Raw genomic sequence first — 13,148 nt, forward strand, 5'->3', positions numbered from 1 at the left:
TAGCCCACTGAATGAAAGGGAAATGTATTCCAGGCATTTGCTGTAGGCTAGGCAGTCTTCCGATGTTCTTGTCAGTGTCAGAATTTCTCCATTTTCACACCACGCTTCAACACTCCATAAGAAAGGATATTTCTGGAACGAACTTAGTAAGCGGCCGCTTCGCGCACAGCATCCGTTCCCATTGTGATTCGAATCGCCACTCATTGCGCTCTCCCCGCTCCGTCAGCGAACCCACCTCTAAACAAAAGGGCGGGGCTCAGTCTATGGGCTTGAAGTTTACAGCTCTCCTCAGATTGACGGGGCGCCTTAAAATTCAAAATGGGGAAATGGGCTTCTTTCGTGTAGATAACTGGGTCACTTCTAAAACTTCTTCAGCCAACCTAGAGTGCTAAAGTGCTACATCTACTATTGTTAGGCCTACTTGTCTAAAGAATTAATTTAGGGTAGGCCTACAATGTCACAATCAACAAATGCACCCGCCAATCTTGCAACCCATGTCTTTATAGGCTAGGCTTAAATTCTGATAATATATATATTATCACAACTAGTTATTTAATTAGGCCTAATGATTTCCACTAACTGTTTTAGCCTACTCTAAAATTTAAAATACGTGAATGATTTACGAGAACATAGCTGAATGAGGACATTGTACAAAATCAAGGGTTTCTTATTGTGTTCAGAACTTAAGAGTTTCTTTTTTTTTTTAAATGGCATGTGCGCCACCTGCTGTTCAATCATATACTCAACGTTTATCGTTCAGCTCCCGTGTCATCAAACAGCATTTCTTATAGTCTGGCCTCTAAGTCTATTTGAAATGTTATAACTTTTGGTTGATGTTCAGCAGACAGTATCATTTTGTCTTTAAGTAAACTACTGTTGCAATAGATTCAGCACACAAGTGGAAATATTCAAAGGCTGCAGGGCCAGGACAACTGCTCCTCAAACAGTATGCTGCTAGATGCAGTAAAAAGCACTCTCCCACTCCCTCTTCATTGCAATGTTAGGAAGCACAAATACAAGACAGAACTCAGGTTGATAAAGTATGAGCTTGAAAGATCAGACACCAGACCGGCAGGTTAAAAAAAGATTGAAAACAGAGTTGTTAAAACACTGAAGACCATTTTAAAAGTGCAGCAAAGGGCAGGAATCAAAGGACAAGATGAAAGCAGGAATAAATGAAAGATTTATTGAAGGCAGAAAGGTGTAACTAAACAAAGGGTTGCATTTCTCGAAAAGGGGCACTTGCTGACACACTGTGTTGAATCCACTTTAATTTCTTTTTGTGTGATATAAAAAATATGAAACGCTCTACAATGAGCTGACATCTGTTGCTTTTGTCATCAAAATATACAAGTTCTGTGAGGAAAAAAACAAAAACTTGTAGGTTCAGAATGGCCATTTAAAAGAACAGAAATAATATATACAGCCATATTTCCCATCCATCAATGTGAGAAAGTTGGGGCAAAACACACATGGAATGGCAAATTTAACGTTAGAAAATGACTGGAAAAATTCTGGACTTGTCATTTTGGCTATTTGGTCAAAGAAAATTAACAAGAAAAGGGTAACCGTTAGGCCTAGGAAAATTGAGTTAAAGTGTTCACCTTTCTTAAATGGCAGGTCCATTTAAGTGCAAAGCAGCCAGTCAACCAGGCTAACCGTAGCCCCTTCCATCTCTTCTCATTACACATGCTAACCATATTCTTACACTTGCAAGAATGCATTTTAAAAAGGTACAGGGCATAGAAAGGAAAATCAAAAACATGCACACAAATAGCCTATAGTGTAATGGACCAGGTTCAATTACGCTTTACATTGAACTCATTACAGGAACGTCTCTTCATTAAATCCACTGAGCAAATTAGCCATGCAAAGTTTGGAGGCTACTAGCACAGTGAGACCACTAGTGCCTAAGGAATCAATCTTTTCACAGCTTACAAACTCAAAATTAAGACATGAGTGATCAATTTTGTTGGTCACATTTCTTAAACAAAAACTAAAAATAAGACTTGTATTTGAATTTGAGTTTTACTCAAGCATGAAGTCCAAGGCATCTGTTGCAAAGAATTGAGGCCAAATGGAAAACATGTAAACATTCACTACTATAAGCATCTTAATAAGTACTCTGTGTCTAACACACAAAAAATGAAACAAGATCAAAAAAGACTTGAGCCTTTAGTTAAGGCAAATGGGACAGATCTAGCACTTAAGAATGTATTGAACTCATTTGGTTCTGAGCTGTGTATCATAACTGATACAGGGATACAAACGAGAAAAAAAAAAGAAAAGAAAATGGCGATATATTGATTTTTAACAAATCACAGACAATAAAAACTAAGTGTACAAGGCATACACAGAGAGGGAAACTTCAGGAAGTGAAAACAGAAGTGATCCTAGATAGCAAAAGGCACAGTGATATGGAATAGTGGGCCCTCGCAGTCTAATACAGTATAGAAATCTTACAGGAACATACATGTGAACCTCTGAAAAAGAATAAAACATTGAGACATAATTCTGAAGGAATATACACCAATACAATATCGAAAGGAAGCCAGTATATATGGGCTAGTCTACGTACGATTCTCTTTAAAAGAAAGGTAAGGGAAAGGCAATCTTATGAAAAGCTAGGGCACAAAGTAGCCTCTTGGGGTTTACCATGGTGGATTTAGGTTTGAGGTTTCAGCCTTTTCTTTAGGAGAAGAGACAAAGCTGTAAAATCAAACCATTTTGAAAGCTGTGACATTGTTCGTCACAGTTCTTTAACTAAAACACTGCATGGCCTCCATAGAATGTGAATGTTGCCGATATTGAAAAATCATACACATCTATTAATGTACTGTAATGATCGGTCAGTAAATGTACATTTCTTTTGAACTCCCAAGGACAGCTGTGACAAATAAGGCACAGTGTTCTTCAGCAAAAATGGAGGAAGCATTGTGCAAACATCTGACATCTAGTGGTCTGTACTGGCTCCCAAAGGATTGAAAGGGGAATAAAAGAAAGAAGATATTCAGATGTATGAACACAGAATGACAAGATGTGTGCAACCTGAAAGTGTGTGTGTGTGTGTGTGTGTGTGTGTGTGTGTGTGTGTGGGTTTCCCCAGAGGCACAGAGTGTAAACTATGCAGCATCTAAGATCTCTGGTGGATCTATACGACTACAAGAACACCAGGTCTAAAGAGCACTACCAGTCTAAGAAAAGGAAAAAGCCCTATGATAAAAAAAAAACCCATACAAAAACATTGGGTCTCTTATCCCCTCTGGTCTATTGGTTCATAGTGGCATCTTAAATAGACATACATATATAGATATATATATATATATACTTTTTTTTTAATAAAAAGGAATGATGAAGTGTGTCTTGTGGAAAACAAAAGATCGATCCACAGCAATATAAATTGTGTAAGGCTCTCTTTTTTTTTTTTTTTTTTAAACGTTTGGTCTAAAGTGACAGTCCATGCCCTCTCTGCTTTGCTTCACCAACCCCATTCTCCTGCGCCCTACTTAGATGGTGGACTTGGAGAAGGAGACTCTGAGGTGATGGCTCTCGCCGAGGTCGTGGTTGTGGAACTCGATGAGGGCCTCGATCGCCTCCTCCACAGAACCCATCTGAATCAGAGCCATTTTACGGTCCTTCCTGCAAGGCAAACCAGTCAGATTGCGAAGCTCAGGGCGTTCATGCCAAAAATAAGAATATAGTGCCAAGAAAGAAACAAATCTGAGATAACTGAAAGTACAGCTGCATGTAATTGAGCTGCATCACATAATACTGTGTTTATTATTATTATTATTATTATTATTATTATTATAAGGATAAATGTCATAAGTGACAAAAGCAGTGTGGCTCACTTCAGATCACAGAATTATACTTTGAATTGAAACCCTGCAGAGGTCGCTCATGCAGCAACTCAGGTCAATCTCAGGGTCTCCATTTATTCAAATTACAATGCATACAAATCTGCACTTTAGCAGCTTAAAAAGCATCGGCTTAATCAGCAAGCTGTTCAGAGTGTCGAACAGGAATGCAACCAAAATGAGCATAGGAGAACTGCAAACTGAACTTACTGGAAGAACTTGAAGGCCTTGACCATGTAGCCAGCGCTCACAAACAACCCTCTAAGGTCATCCTCAACCACCGAAGGTCTGCAAAAACACCAGGGCAAAAAAAAAGATTGATCATGAATAAACCATAAGTGAATAACACTGCCTTGAGATAATGTTTGACTGTAAGAATCCATGGGTGTGCTCACGGGATGTTGGATAGATGGAGGGTGGAGGAAGGGGGGAATATGTTGGAGTAGTTCTTGGAGCCGGGCTTCTTGAAGCGGTGCAGCGGGGAGTTGCCGTAGTCCTTGGTCAGGCCCTGGTCTTCGTGGCCCTCGCGGGGCAGCTGCACGGTGGTGTGCTTGGACAGGGTCACGCGGATGGGCTTCCCATGCAACTTCTGCTGGTTCAGGTGGCTCATGGCTACAAGGCGGCCGGGGGGAAAACCAAAGCACCATAATCAGGGGGTGTAGAGCAGTGACCATGAGGTGAGGAAAGTGAAAAATTCAACACTAATGCACACGACACACCTGATTGTCAGTGATAACACTACTAGCACTTACCCAGCTGAGCCTGTGTGGCGTCCGCCATCTGTACCAGGGCGTTCTCCTTCTTGTTGAACAGAATCTTCACTCTCATGACATCGCCATACACACCTACAAATGAGAGGGCACACAAGCAGGTCTAAAAAAAAATGCAGCTTGAAAATGCTGCCCTACTCACCATAGAGACACTTCCCCCACACCTACACTTCCCCCCACACACAACTAATGATTTACAAGTATTTGCATACAGAGCAGTTTCAGACAGACACAAAGTGAAACACTACCACAGAGTCCTCTCACTACTGATTCAATTCAGATCTCTGCAGAGGTTCAGTGTATGCAAGTCTACTGTTTAAGAGTCGACAATCAACACGACCATGGAGTAAATCAGAAATTTAAGTGATTCTATAGTGTGCCATAAGGCAGAGAAGTTCTAATCAGAAAGTGGTGGCTGAATAAATGTATGCCACAAAAACAAGAAATGGATCAATCAAAACATGCATCACTTAAGTCAGAGCCAGATGGCATGCTCTGCTCAAATGGCTGTAAAGATGCAACATCTCATTTGATGATTCCCCCAAATATATGCTAGGGATTATTCAATACCAAAAGCAAACAGCTACAAGAGGGAATCCAAAATTCTAGAGCCAAGATCATTGATGAGGTCATGTGACCTTGTGAACTCCATACTTTAGATGAGCATAATACTCCATGGATTGTGATTTGGCTGGAGGGATTTTACTTTACCCCCACCCCCCCAAAAACACACACACACAGCTGAAAGGGGGGGGGGGGGGGGGGGGGGGGGGGGGGGAGTAGTATCTGTTAGGTATGTTTAAAATATCACTCATCATTGAAATGCTGCATCTTTCAGCCATTAGCCGCCAACCCCCCCCCCCCACCCCCATCCAGGCTCCCCACCCACTCAACCCTCAGCAACACATTCTCAAAATCAATACTTAAAACAGTTGTCAAATATGAGAGACACAAACACAAAAACACAAGAGAGGTAATAAATAATAGGAGATGCCAATGGTAACATACCGAAAAGAATAAAGAGGCATTGGGGCGTAACACGCTTTTAAGACAGCAGAGGAAGGCAGCGGAGGAGGGAAGGGACAGGGGAAAGATCGGAGGCACAGGAGAGTGGAGGTTGGACATGTCCACAGCGAGGCACGTGTTCCCACAGGAATGGCCAAAAAACAACGGTGGTATGATCATGGAGGAGGGTGGAGGAGAAGACAGGGGGGAGAGGAGGGGGAGGGGGGCAGAGAGAGAGAGAGAAAAATAATAATAAAAGAGAGAGAGAGAGAGAGAGAGAGAGAGAGAGAGATTGTGATAAAGTAGGTAGTGATGTGTTTGAGGTGGTTTTGAATATGCAAATTTGTAACCGTGTGTGTGTGTGTGTGTGTGTGTGTGTGGTATACAAGGGGCGTGCAGTCAGTTTTCAAGTTCAGGTGAAGAAATTAAAATAAAAGAGGGAGAGAGATAGAGGGAGGGAGGGAGAGAGAGAGGAGAGAGAGAGAGAGCGAGAGAGAGAGAGAAAGAGAGACAGAAAGAAGGGGAGACAGGGGAATGGGGAGGGAGAGAAACAAGGAAAAAAAAGAAAGTAAAAAGGTCAGTATACATAAAGAAATGTAGTGTTCCAGTCAGCAGAACGTGCTAAAATTAAATGCGTGTTTTTTTCTAGAGGAACACTAGAGAGAAAAAGAAGGGAAAACAGGATTAAACAATGAAATACAAAGAAGGCAGAGACAATATTTACTTAATATATTAATATAGATATGGCAAGTTCAGCTAAAAAAAAAAATTGTAAGAGAAAAGTAAATTAATAACCATATATTATTTTTAAGAGTGGGCTTTTAAAAAAGACCCACTGTCTTCAACATAAACAAAGTAGACTAAAATATTATTTTCATAGTATTGACTTTTCAAAGAAATATTGTCTCGAAAAACAAGAAATCTCAGGAATGATATACTAATGGACAAATACGTGAAGAAATGGAAAATGGCAGATAAAAACAGAAGTTAGTCTTCAATAAAAACCAAACTCATGGAAAACAGATATAGATGCAGTAGGAACATTTGAAAAATGCAAAAAGTTGCCCTTCTTGGTAGCATAAGGCTGGCAGAGATCAGGGAGTGGGAGGGGAAAAAAGAAGAATTTGGCTAGTCATGTTTCTGTGAGCCAGATGTTTCAGTACACACGAGGCGTTTCAAACTGTACGGTCACATGTAGTCGAGCCCTCAGGCCATGTCGTTGTTGTAGCTGTAGTTGTTGTTATGTACTTGGAAGCCATGAGCAGCTCTGAGCGAGACTAACCTCGGGGTTGAGATTGCTGACCAGCAGGACGCTGTGGCCGCCGGGACCCATGCCACCCAGGCCCAGGCGGCCAGCGGCAGCGGCGGCGGCGGCCGCAGCAGCGGCACCAGGTCCCCCCAGCTGGGCCAGGGCTCCAGGCATGCCAGGCAGGGACAGACCTGGGACAGGGGGGCATTTAGATAGATATTCAAAACTCAAACCCAAACTGACTTAGAGACCAATTGCAGGGATAATCTCCCTGGAGCAACTCGGGGTTAAGTGCCATACTCAAGGGAACAATGGAGGCAGCCAGGAATCAAACTCATATCTCTGTGGCTACTGCAAGCTAGCTGCTGCATGCTAGCCCTGTTTCTTATCCACTACAGACCCCCCCCCCCCCCCCCCCCCCCACACCAACAACTTTGTCTGCCATCAACTTTGTCTGTTGTGCGGACCAACTGACCTGCCTGCTGGATGGCGAAGGCCGGGGGGAAGCCATGAGCACCAGCGTAGGGATTGGCAGAAATAAGGCCAGGTGCAGCTGATGGGAGAGACACACACATTAAATCAAACAAAGTGTTACGTTTCAAAACACTCAGAGAATGTGGGTGGATGAGAAGAGGGGGGAAGTGGGGTGGGCCTTACTGAAAGCAGCGGCCATGGCCTGGTGATCCATGGGGGGCTGGCTGTCACCAGTGGGCAGGTCTGGGCGCGTGTAGTCACGGCTCTTGTCATTATTGTATTTCACATTGAGGCTGGTGAGTTTGGAGAAGCTAATGCGCAGTGTGCAGCAGGCGTTGTAGATGTTCTGTCCATCTAAAGACTGGAGGGAAAGAAAGAAAGATAGAAAGATAGAAAGAAAGAAGAATCACTAACCCAATTATGTGGTGACCAACTCTACAGAAGGTTAACTCACGGACTCAAATACTGAATCACAAAGGCAGAAGTGCCGAGCTGAATCACCAACCAACTCACCATCTTGGAGTGCTGTGCGGTCATGCCATCTGCATACTGGACCAGTGCTTGAAACTGGTTGTTTTTGGTGAAAGTGATGATCTTCAGAACGGTTCCAAACTTGGAGAAGATCTGTAGACGCATCAACGTGAACATGAAGAAACATCACTAACAACATTAGAAAAGGGAAGAAAAAAAACAAATCAAGAACAAAACCCAAAGAACCTTGTGTGTGTGTGTGTCTGCGTACCTGATGAAGCACGTCCAGGGTGACTGGGTAAAAGAGGTTCTCCACGATGACTCTGAGCACAGGGCTCTGGCTGCTGGCGCCGTCCATCGGTCCCATGGGCATGGTGCCCGTCTGCACCGCATTCACTGCCTGCAGCGCCGCCTGTGCCCTCTGCAAGTACAGCAGCACCATCAATATTTGCACACACTGTTCACATCCACAAACCACTTCTGCCTTTGCACCACGTCTGAAACCCTGCTGTTGCTCTACCCACAGAGTTTCATCAGAATTTTAAAAGAAAAAAAGGCATGTGTTGAAAACCACATTTGTGACTCAATTTCCTCCTTTTCCCCTCATATGTATTGAAATGAGTGGACTGAAGGCTCACCACTTGATTTGGAGAGTTGTCAGTCTTCAGCTCCTTGTGGTTGGAGTACTGCATGAAGATGGGGTGGTTACGGATGACTGGCGTGACAGAGGAATAGTAGCTGACCATTGTCTGGGCACACTCCTCTGTATTCATTTCCAGAAAGGCCTTCAGTGCAGGGTGGGGCAGAAAGAGAAAGAGAGACTCAGTAACTGTAGTCACTAAAGGTGATAGCCACTGCATCTGGGGTGTTCTGTGATGGGCAGTACCTGGTTCTTCCCTTTGAGCATCAGCAGGTTGGTCACTTTGCCAAAGGGCAGTCCCAAAGAGATCACCTCAGCCTCATTGATGTCGTTGGGAAGCTTGCGCACGTGGATGACACGCGATGGAATGCCTGGGCTACGAATGTCCCCTTTAAACTTTTTGCTGTCGTTTCCATTTGCTGCAAGGAGAGGAATCATGAGGTTATCATATCAGTCATCACCATGGCAATATAGTACTGACTGCATGTACGGGAGGCTACCCACCTGCACCGGAGTTCATGATATATGGTCCGTTAGATATGCAGGAGGAAAAGAGTGCGTCAGAACCCCTCTGTGAAAGGAAGTGCACATGGGTGAGCAAACACTGGCCACCTTCTTTAGGAGGAAGAGACACTGAAATGTGTGATACGCTCGTGTGGCTCATATGGACCAGCCTGACATGAATGAGCAATACTGTTACTAACAAACTCTTACTTGTAGCTCAGAAAATGTGTTAAGTGTTGCTACTGGTTAAAAACTTCACTTGAGATTGAAGTCTATTAATAGCTTCCCTAATTCTGAACTCACTCTAACCTGTGAGAGGCATTGGTATTGTTTTTTTTACAACTAAACCAACACAGTAATGCACACCACAGAGGTATTAATACACATCCAAAACACTAAACAAGATGCACATTAAGACCGGAAACGAGATCCACGTCTAAGACCATAAAAGCAATGACAAAAAACACCACATCATCGAGACACAGTATCCAGACAGTGAGTCAGCATTCCCCCAGATTGGCTAAACCCATGTGATTACAAACAAGATTGGATAACCGAGGTAATATTTAACAATGAACACTCACTAGTCACAGGACAAGTCGTGACAAACAAAACCCCCACTGCAAATGACTGACCGAGGCTGTACCATCGGAAATAACTCACTTATAGCATTCATTTTCAACCCAGCGGCAATTACTCCAAACTACCAACTTCACAGCCTTTAAGAAGGAATGCCTACGTGCAATTGCGAGACACACCCATTGATTTTAAATAACAAATACATAACGGGGAAGAATAAACAGTTGACTTGGCCTGTCACCTGTGCGTGGCATATCGGTCTGTTCATCAGAGTGGATGGCAGTCAATCTGAACAGTGGCATCTGTGTTTGCCCGCACCATTTCCACACAAAGGGCTTGCTCTGGGGCGAAAAAAGCTGTTGCCTCTTAACTGGACTGTGTGGCCATCTGTGGACCAGGGGGTGGGTGTATGTGAGTGAGAGAGAGTGACTGCACGGCTCTTAATAACCCCACTTCAGATGGTGAGGGGCTGCTGCTGGAGTGGGTCACATGAACTGGATCAACCAAAGCCCCTTTCTCCTCTCCTTGACAACACCACAATGTGTTTACTGTTCCGCGCCCAAAGCCGGCCATTGTTACAGTGGCAGCACTAGCAGCGGATGCTTGACTTGTGTCTCCTCCTTGGGCACTGAGCAACAGTGAGGATGCTGCCGGGTTCCATGTTGCTAGCATGCCAATGGGAGTGGCTGTGGGGGTACCTCACATTGAAAGCTGTGCGATGCCATAGCCATCAGGAGACCAAGCAGACTTTCAAAGTAGTAAAACAAAGGTTCCTCCCGCCGTAGCCAAAGGCAGGACATTCAGCTGCTGCATTCCTCTGAGCTCAGAGCTCAAAGCCCACAGGAGTCAGATTTCTGGGAACTGTACCCATATCCCAGCGATGACAAATTCTACCTTAAAAGAGCTGAAAACAGCCATTGTTTCGAGCAGGGTCCCCCCACCCCCCTCCCTCTCTATACACTCCCGTCCATCAGCTCTTCCTTCTTCTGCTTTAAAAACCACAAGCCAAAAACAGTCAGCAGGAATTCATAAGTGGTGTGCGCGCAAACACACACAAACTCTCTCTCTTAGAAAGAGGAACAAACCAGCAACAACACTAAAGTCCTTTACAAGTGTGAGGCTTTGCAGGTGCGAACATGTTTACATCCCGTGACAGATTAGGCTTTCCAGGGCACGAGGTAATGAGCACTGAATCAGAAAGGGGGCCCGAGAGGCGAGTATTTGGGGGGAGGGGAAGGGCAGCAGGAATGTAACCGCGGCATTCCAGACGCACCGTCCAGACACAAGTAATTACTGACTCCAGTGAGGCTTGCATTCGGAGTCTCTTTCCGTCCCACACATGTCGAAAGTATTAAGCCACTTTCACCACAGAAATATCACAAATGATCGAATATCAAAACTGAACACATAAAACACTTCCAACTCCCTATGGGCATATTGCAAGACCTAATATCCGCATAAAGCCTACACTGGTTTGCATGTTAGTTATGGAGGGAGTAGAAGGAATAGGTGTTTGGCCAGCTCATGCCTTTTGCCCTGGTGTTACTCATCAGTGACTGTTTGCACAGCCGGCAACCTTTGACCAGAGTAACTGAAGTCTCAGCAGGAGCAGTATAAAAGGTTGCACCTTGGAATCTGGAGGATTTGGGGTACTTTACAGTAATCAGAGAAACAAAATGGAAGAACTGTGACTAGGAAAAAAAAAAGGAGCAAACGCGCACATCTTCAAAACAAAACCGCTTGTCCACCATGCTCATCGGTACTACTTATGTCCGGGTAATTGATCACAGATATAGGCTAGTTAATGTGAGAAAGATGGTGAAAACTCTTACCTTTGTGCCAACTGCAATATCATGGACACTGCTAGATAGGGAAAGAAACAGGGGGAAGAGGAGAGGGTTAGAATGAAATGCACAAACTAAACCACAGCATAAAAAAATGCTTTCGTCCCTACAACTTCATGTACGCTACAGAAGAGGCAGTTCATCAACTGCTCTTGAAGATTTTGGGCTGGAGTTAACCTACCTCAGTCCCTTTCTCAATAGTAGCTCTTCATACCTCACATCTCTACAATCACAGCAGAGTAAAGCCTCAATAAACTGGAGAGTTTTATCAATAAATGAATATTTCAAAAACAAACAATTGCAAGCAAGATGGTGGCTAGACTTCAAAAATAATCATACGTTTTAAATATGCAAAATATTGTCCAGTTTAGGCTAACTGCTTTACATAAGTTGCAGTCTTGAGCTGTTCTTGAGCTCAACACATATCAGCTAAATCAAGGTCATAGTTTATCCACTCTAAAAACCTGAAATGAAACAAGCACGTCATTCTCTTCCTAAAATCTAAAGAGGTGGTATGTGTACAATCCATTCTGTTAAAAGCTAAATAGACCTAAGGAAGATCACACTGACGGAGTAATGCAAATGCTGAAAAACAAAATAATCAAATGGTAAAGTCTGCACTGTCGAACAAAGTTGTTAAGCAAACCAATATAGCAGTACAATAACCACTACTAAGATTAAATTTGCATGGAAAGATGATGCCTTGCAAGATTACTTACTCTAGTTCAGTGACGTAACTGGATCCAAGAGGATACAAATCAGTCTCTAAGCGCCTGTGGGAGTGGGAGATGAAACATAAAGAATGAATGGCCAGTGAGCTGGATGGATTCACATCACTTCAATGAGCTTAGAGAGCTTGTCCTCTGGTACAATTGCCTGTAACTTACCAACCTTACCTATAATAACTTCTAATGTAACGTTTAACAGTTTGCGTTCACGCAAACACATTAAACACCGATATTGTAAGAATAGCTTCTACCTTCAATACTGTAATATTGATAGGAAATAGATTGAGGAGGGCTGCCAGGAGGTTCACTAACGTTACGTTACAGAACCTAGCATATAACCTGTTAACGTCACCCAACGTATACTAGTAAAACCGGTCGTTTGGCAATATAAAACACCGAGAGAAAACACGTTTCAACAACAGTGCACTGAAAGAAATACGTGTCTTGATAATCAAGGTAGATAACGTTAGCGGTCTGGCCAACAACAATGCGGAAATTGAGACACGTTGGTCGGTCGCCCAGCAAGTTAACACAACCTAGCAAGCTAATGTTAACGTTGTTCGATTGTAAGTCATCTAGAAGTAACGTTACGTTAATGTAACGTTAAATACGGTTGGGTTGTGATGCATGTCTTTAAAATTCGGTGCAACAGGTTGCTGTTTTTTCTTGTGATGATCAGTTTAAAAACTCATTGAAAGTTAGCCCTCAAGAAAGGTTTCTTCCGGACATGTTGCTCAAGACCGAAGGCTAGTTACCTCAACCCTGGGCGAGGCTAGCTAACGTTAGCTGGCTAATAAAGAAATTAAATTTGTTAAAAACTCATGTTGATCCCTATTATGCTACAAATACGGAATGTTTCATACAACATCGCAAATGCTATCAGAAAGTAATGTGTAAACTAAACTTTAAGTGGCTATGTTATTTCTAGCGAATACATAAGGTATTTTTTTCCACTCACCCGTCCATGGCACAACAGAAAACTACAGGTTTGAGCAGCAGGGTGTTGGACTTGGTAGAATTTCTTATA

The 13,148-nt window shown here is 43.2% G+C and overlaps 1 protein-coding gene across 4 annotated transcripts; it reads right to left on the minus strand.

Annotated features, from left to right (window-relative positions):
* Nucleotides 1–1,254: 1,254 nt before the first annotated feature.
* Nucleotides 1,255–13,128, minus strand: ptbp1a (polypyrimidine tract binding protein 1a). Of its 4 annotated transcripts, none has more exons than XM_076294288.1 (17): nt 13,080–13,102; nt 12,113–12,166; nt 11,575–11,616; nt 11,382–11,409; nt 8,971–9,037; nt 8,713–8,885; nt 8,465–8,611; nt 8,098–8,247; nt 7,869–7,979; nt 7,539–7,716; nt 7,357–7,434; nt 6,915–7,072; nt 5,636–5,669; nt 4,610–4,702; nt 4,253–4,469; nt 4,068–4,145; nt 1,255–3,639 (listed from the first exon to the last, which is right to left on the minus strand). In XM_076294288.1, the coding sequence occupies exons 1-17, from the start codon at nt 13,085–13,087 to the stop codon at nt 3,507–3,509; spliced, it is 1,749 nt and encodes a 582-aa protein (XP_076150403.1). In that variant the 5' UTR covers nt 13,088–13,102; the 3' UTR covers nt 1,255–3,506. The 4 variants fall into 4 exon arrangements, with proteins under 4 accessions (XP_076150403.1, XP_076150402.1, XP_076150404.1 ...); XM_076294287.1 differs by having other exon boundaries at nt 11,382–11,412; XM_076294289.1 differs by lacking the exon at nt 11,575–11,616 and having other exon boundaries at nt 11,382–11,412; nt 13,080–13,128.
* Nucleotides 13,129–13,148: the final 20 nt, after the last annotated feature.

The sequence above is a fragment of the Alosa pseudoharengus genome, unplaced genomic scaffold (genome assembly GCF_046254945.1).
Source record: "Alosa pseudoharengus isolate Yale_2024_CS ecotype anadromous, Long Island Sound unplaced genomic scaffold, YU_APseudo_1.1 YU_APseudo_1.1_scf_2, whole genome shotgun sequence".
Taxonomy (NCBI): domain Eukaryota; kingdom Metazoa; phylum Chordata; class Actinopteri; order Clupeiformes; family Clupeidae; genus Alosa; species Alosa pseudoharengus.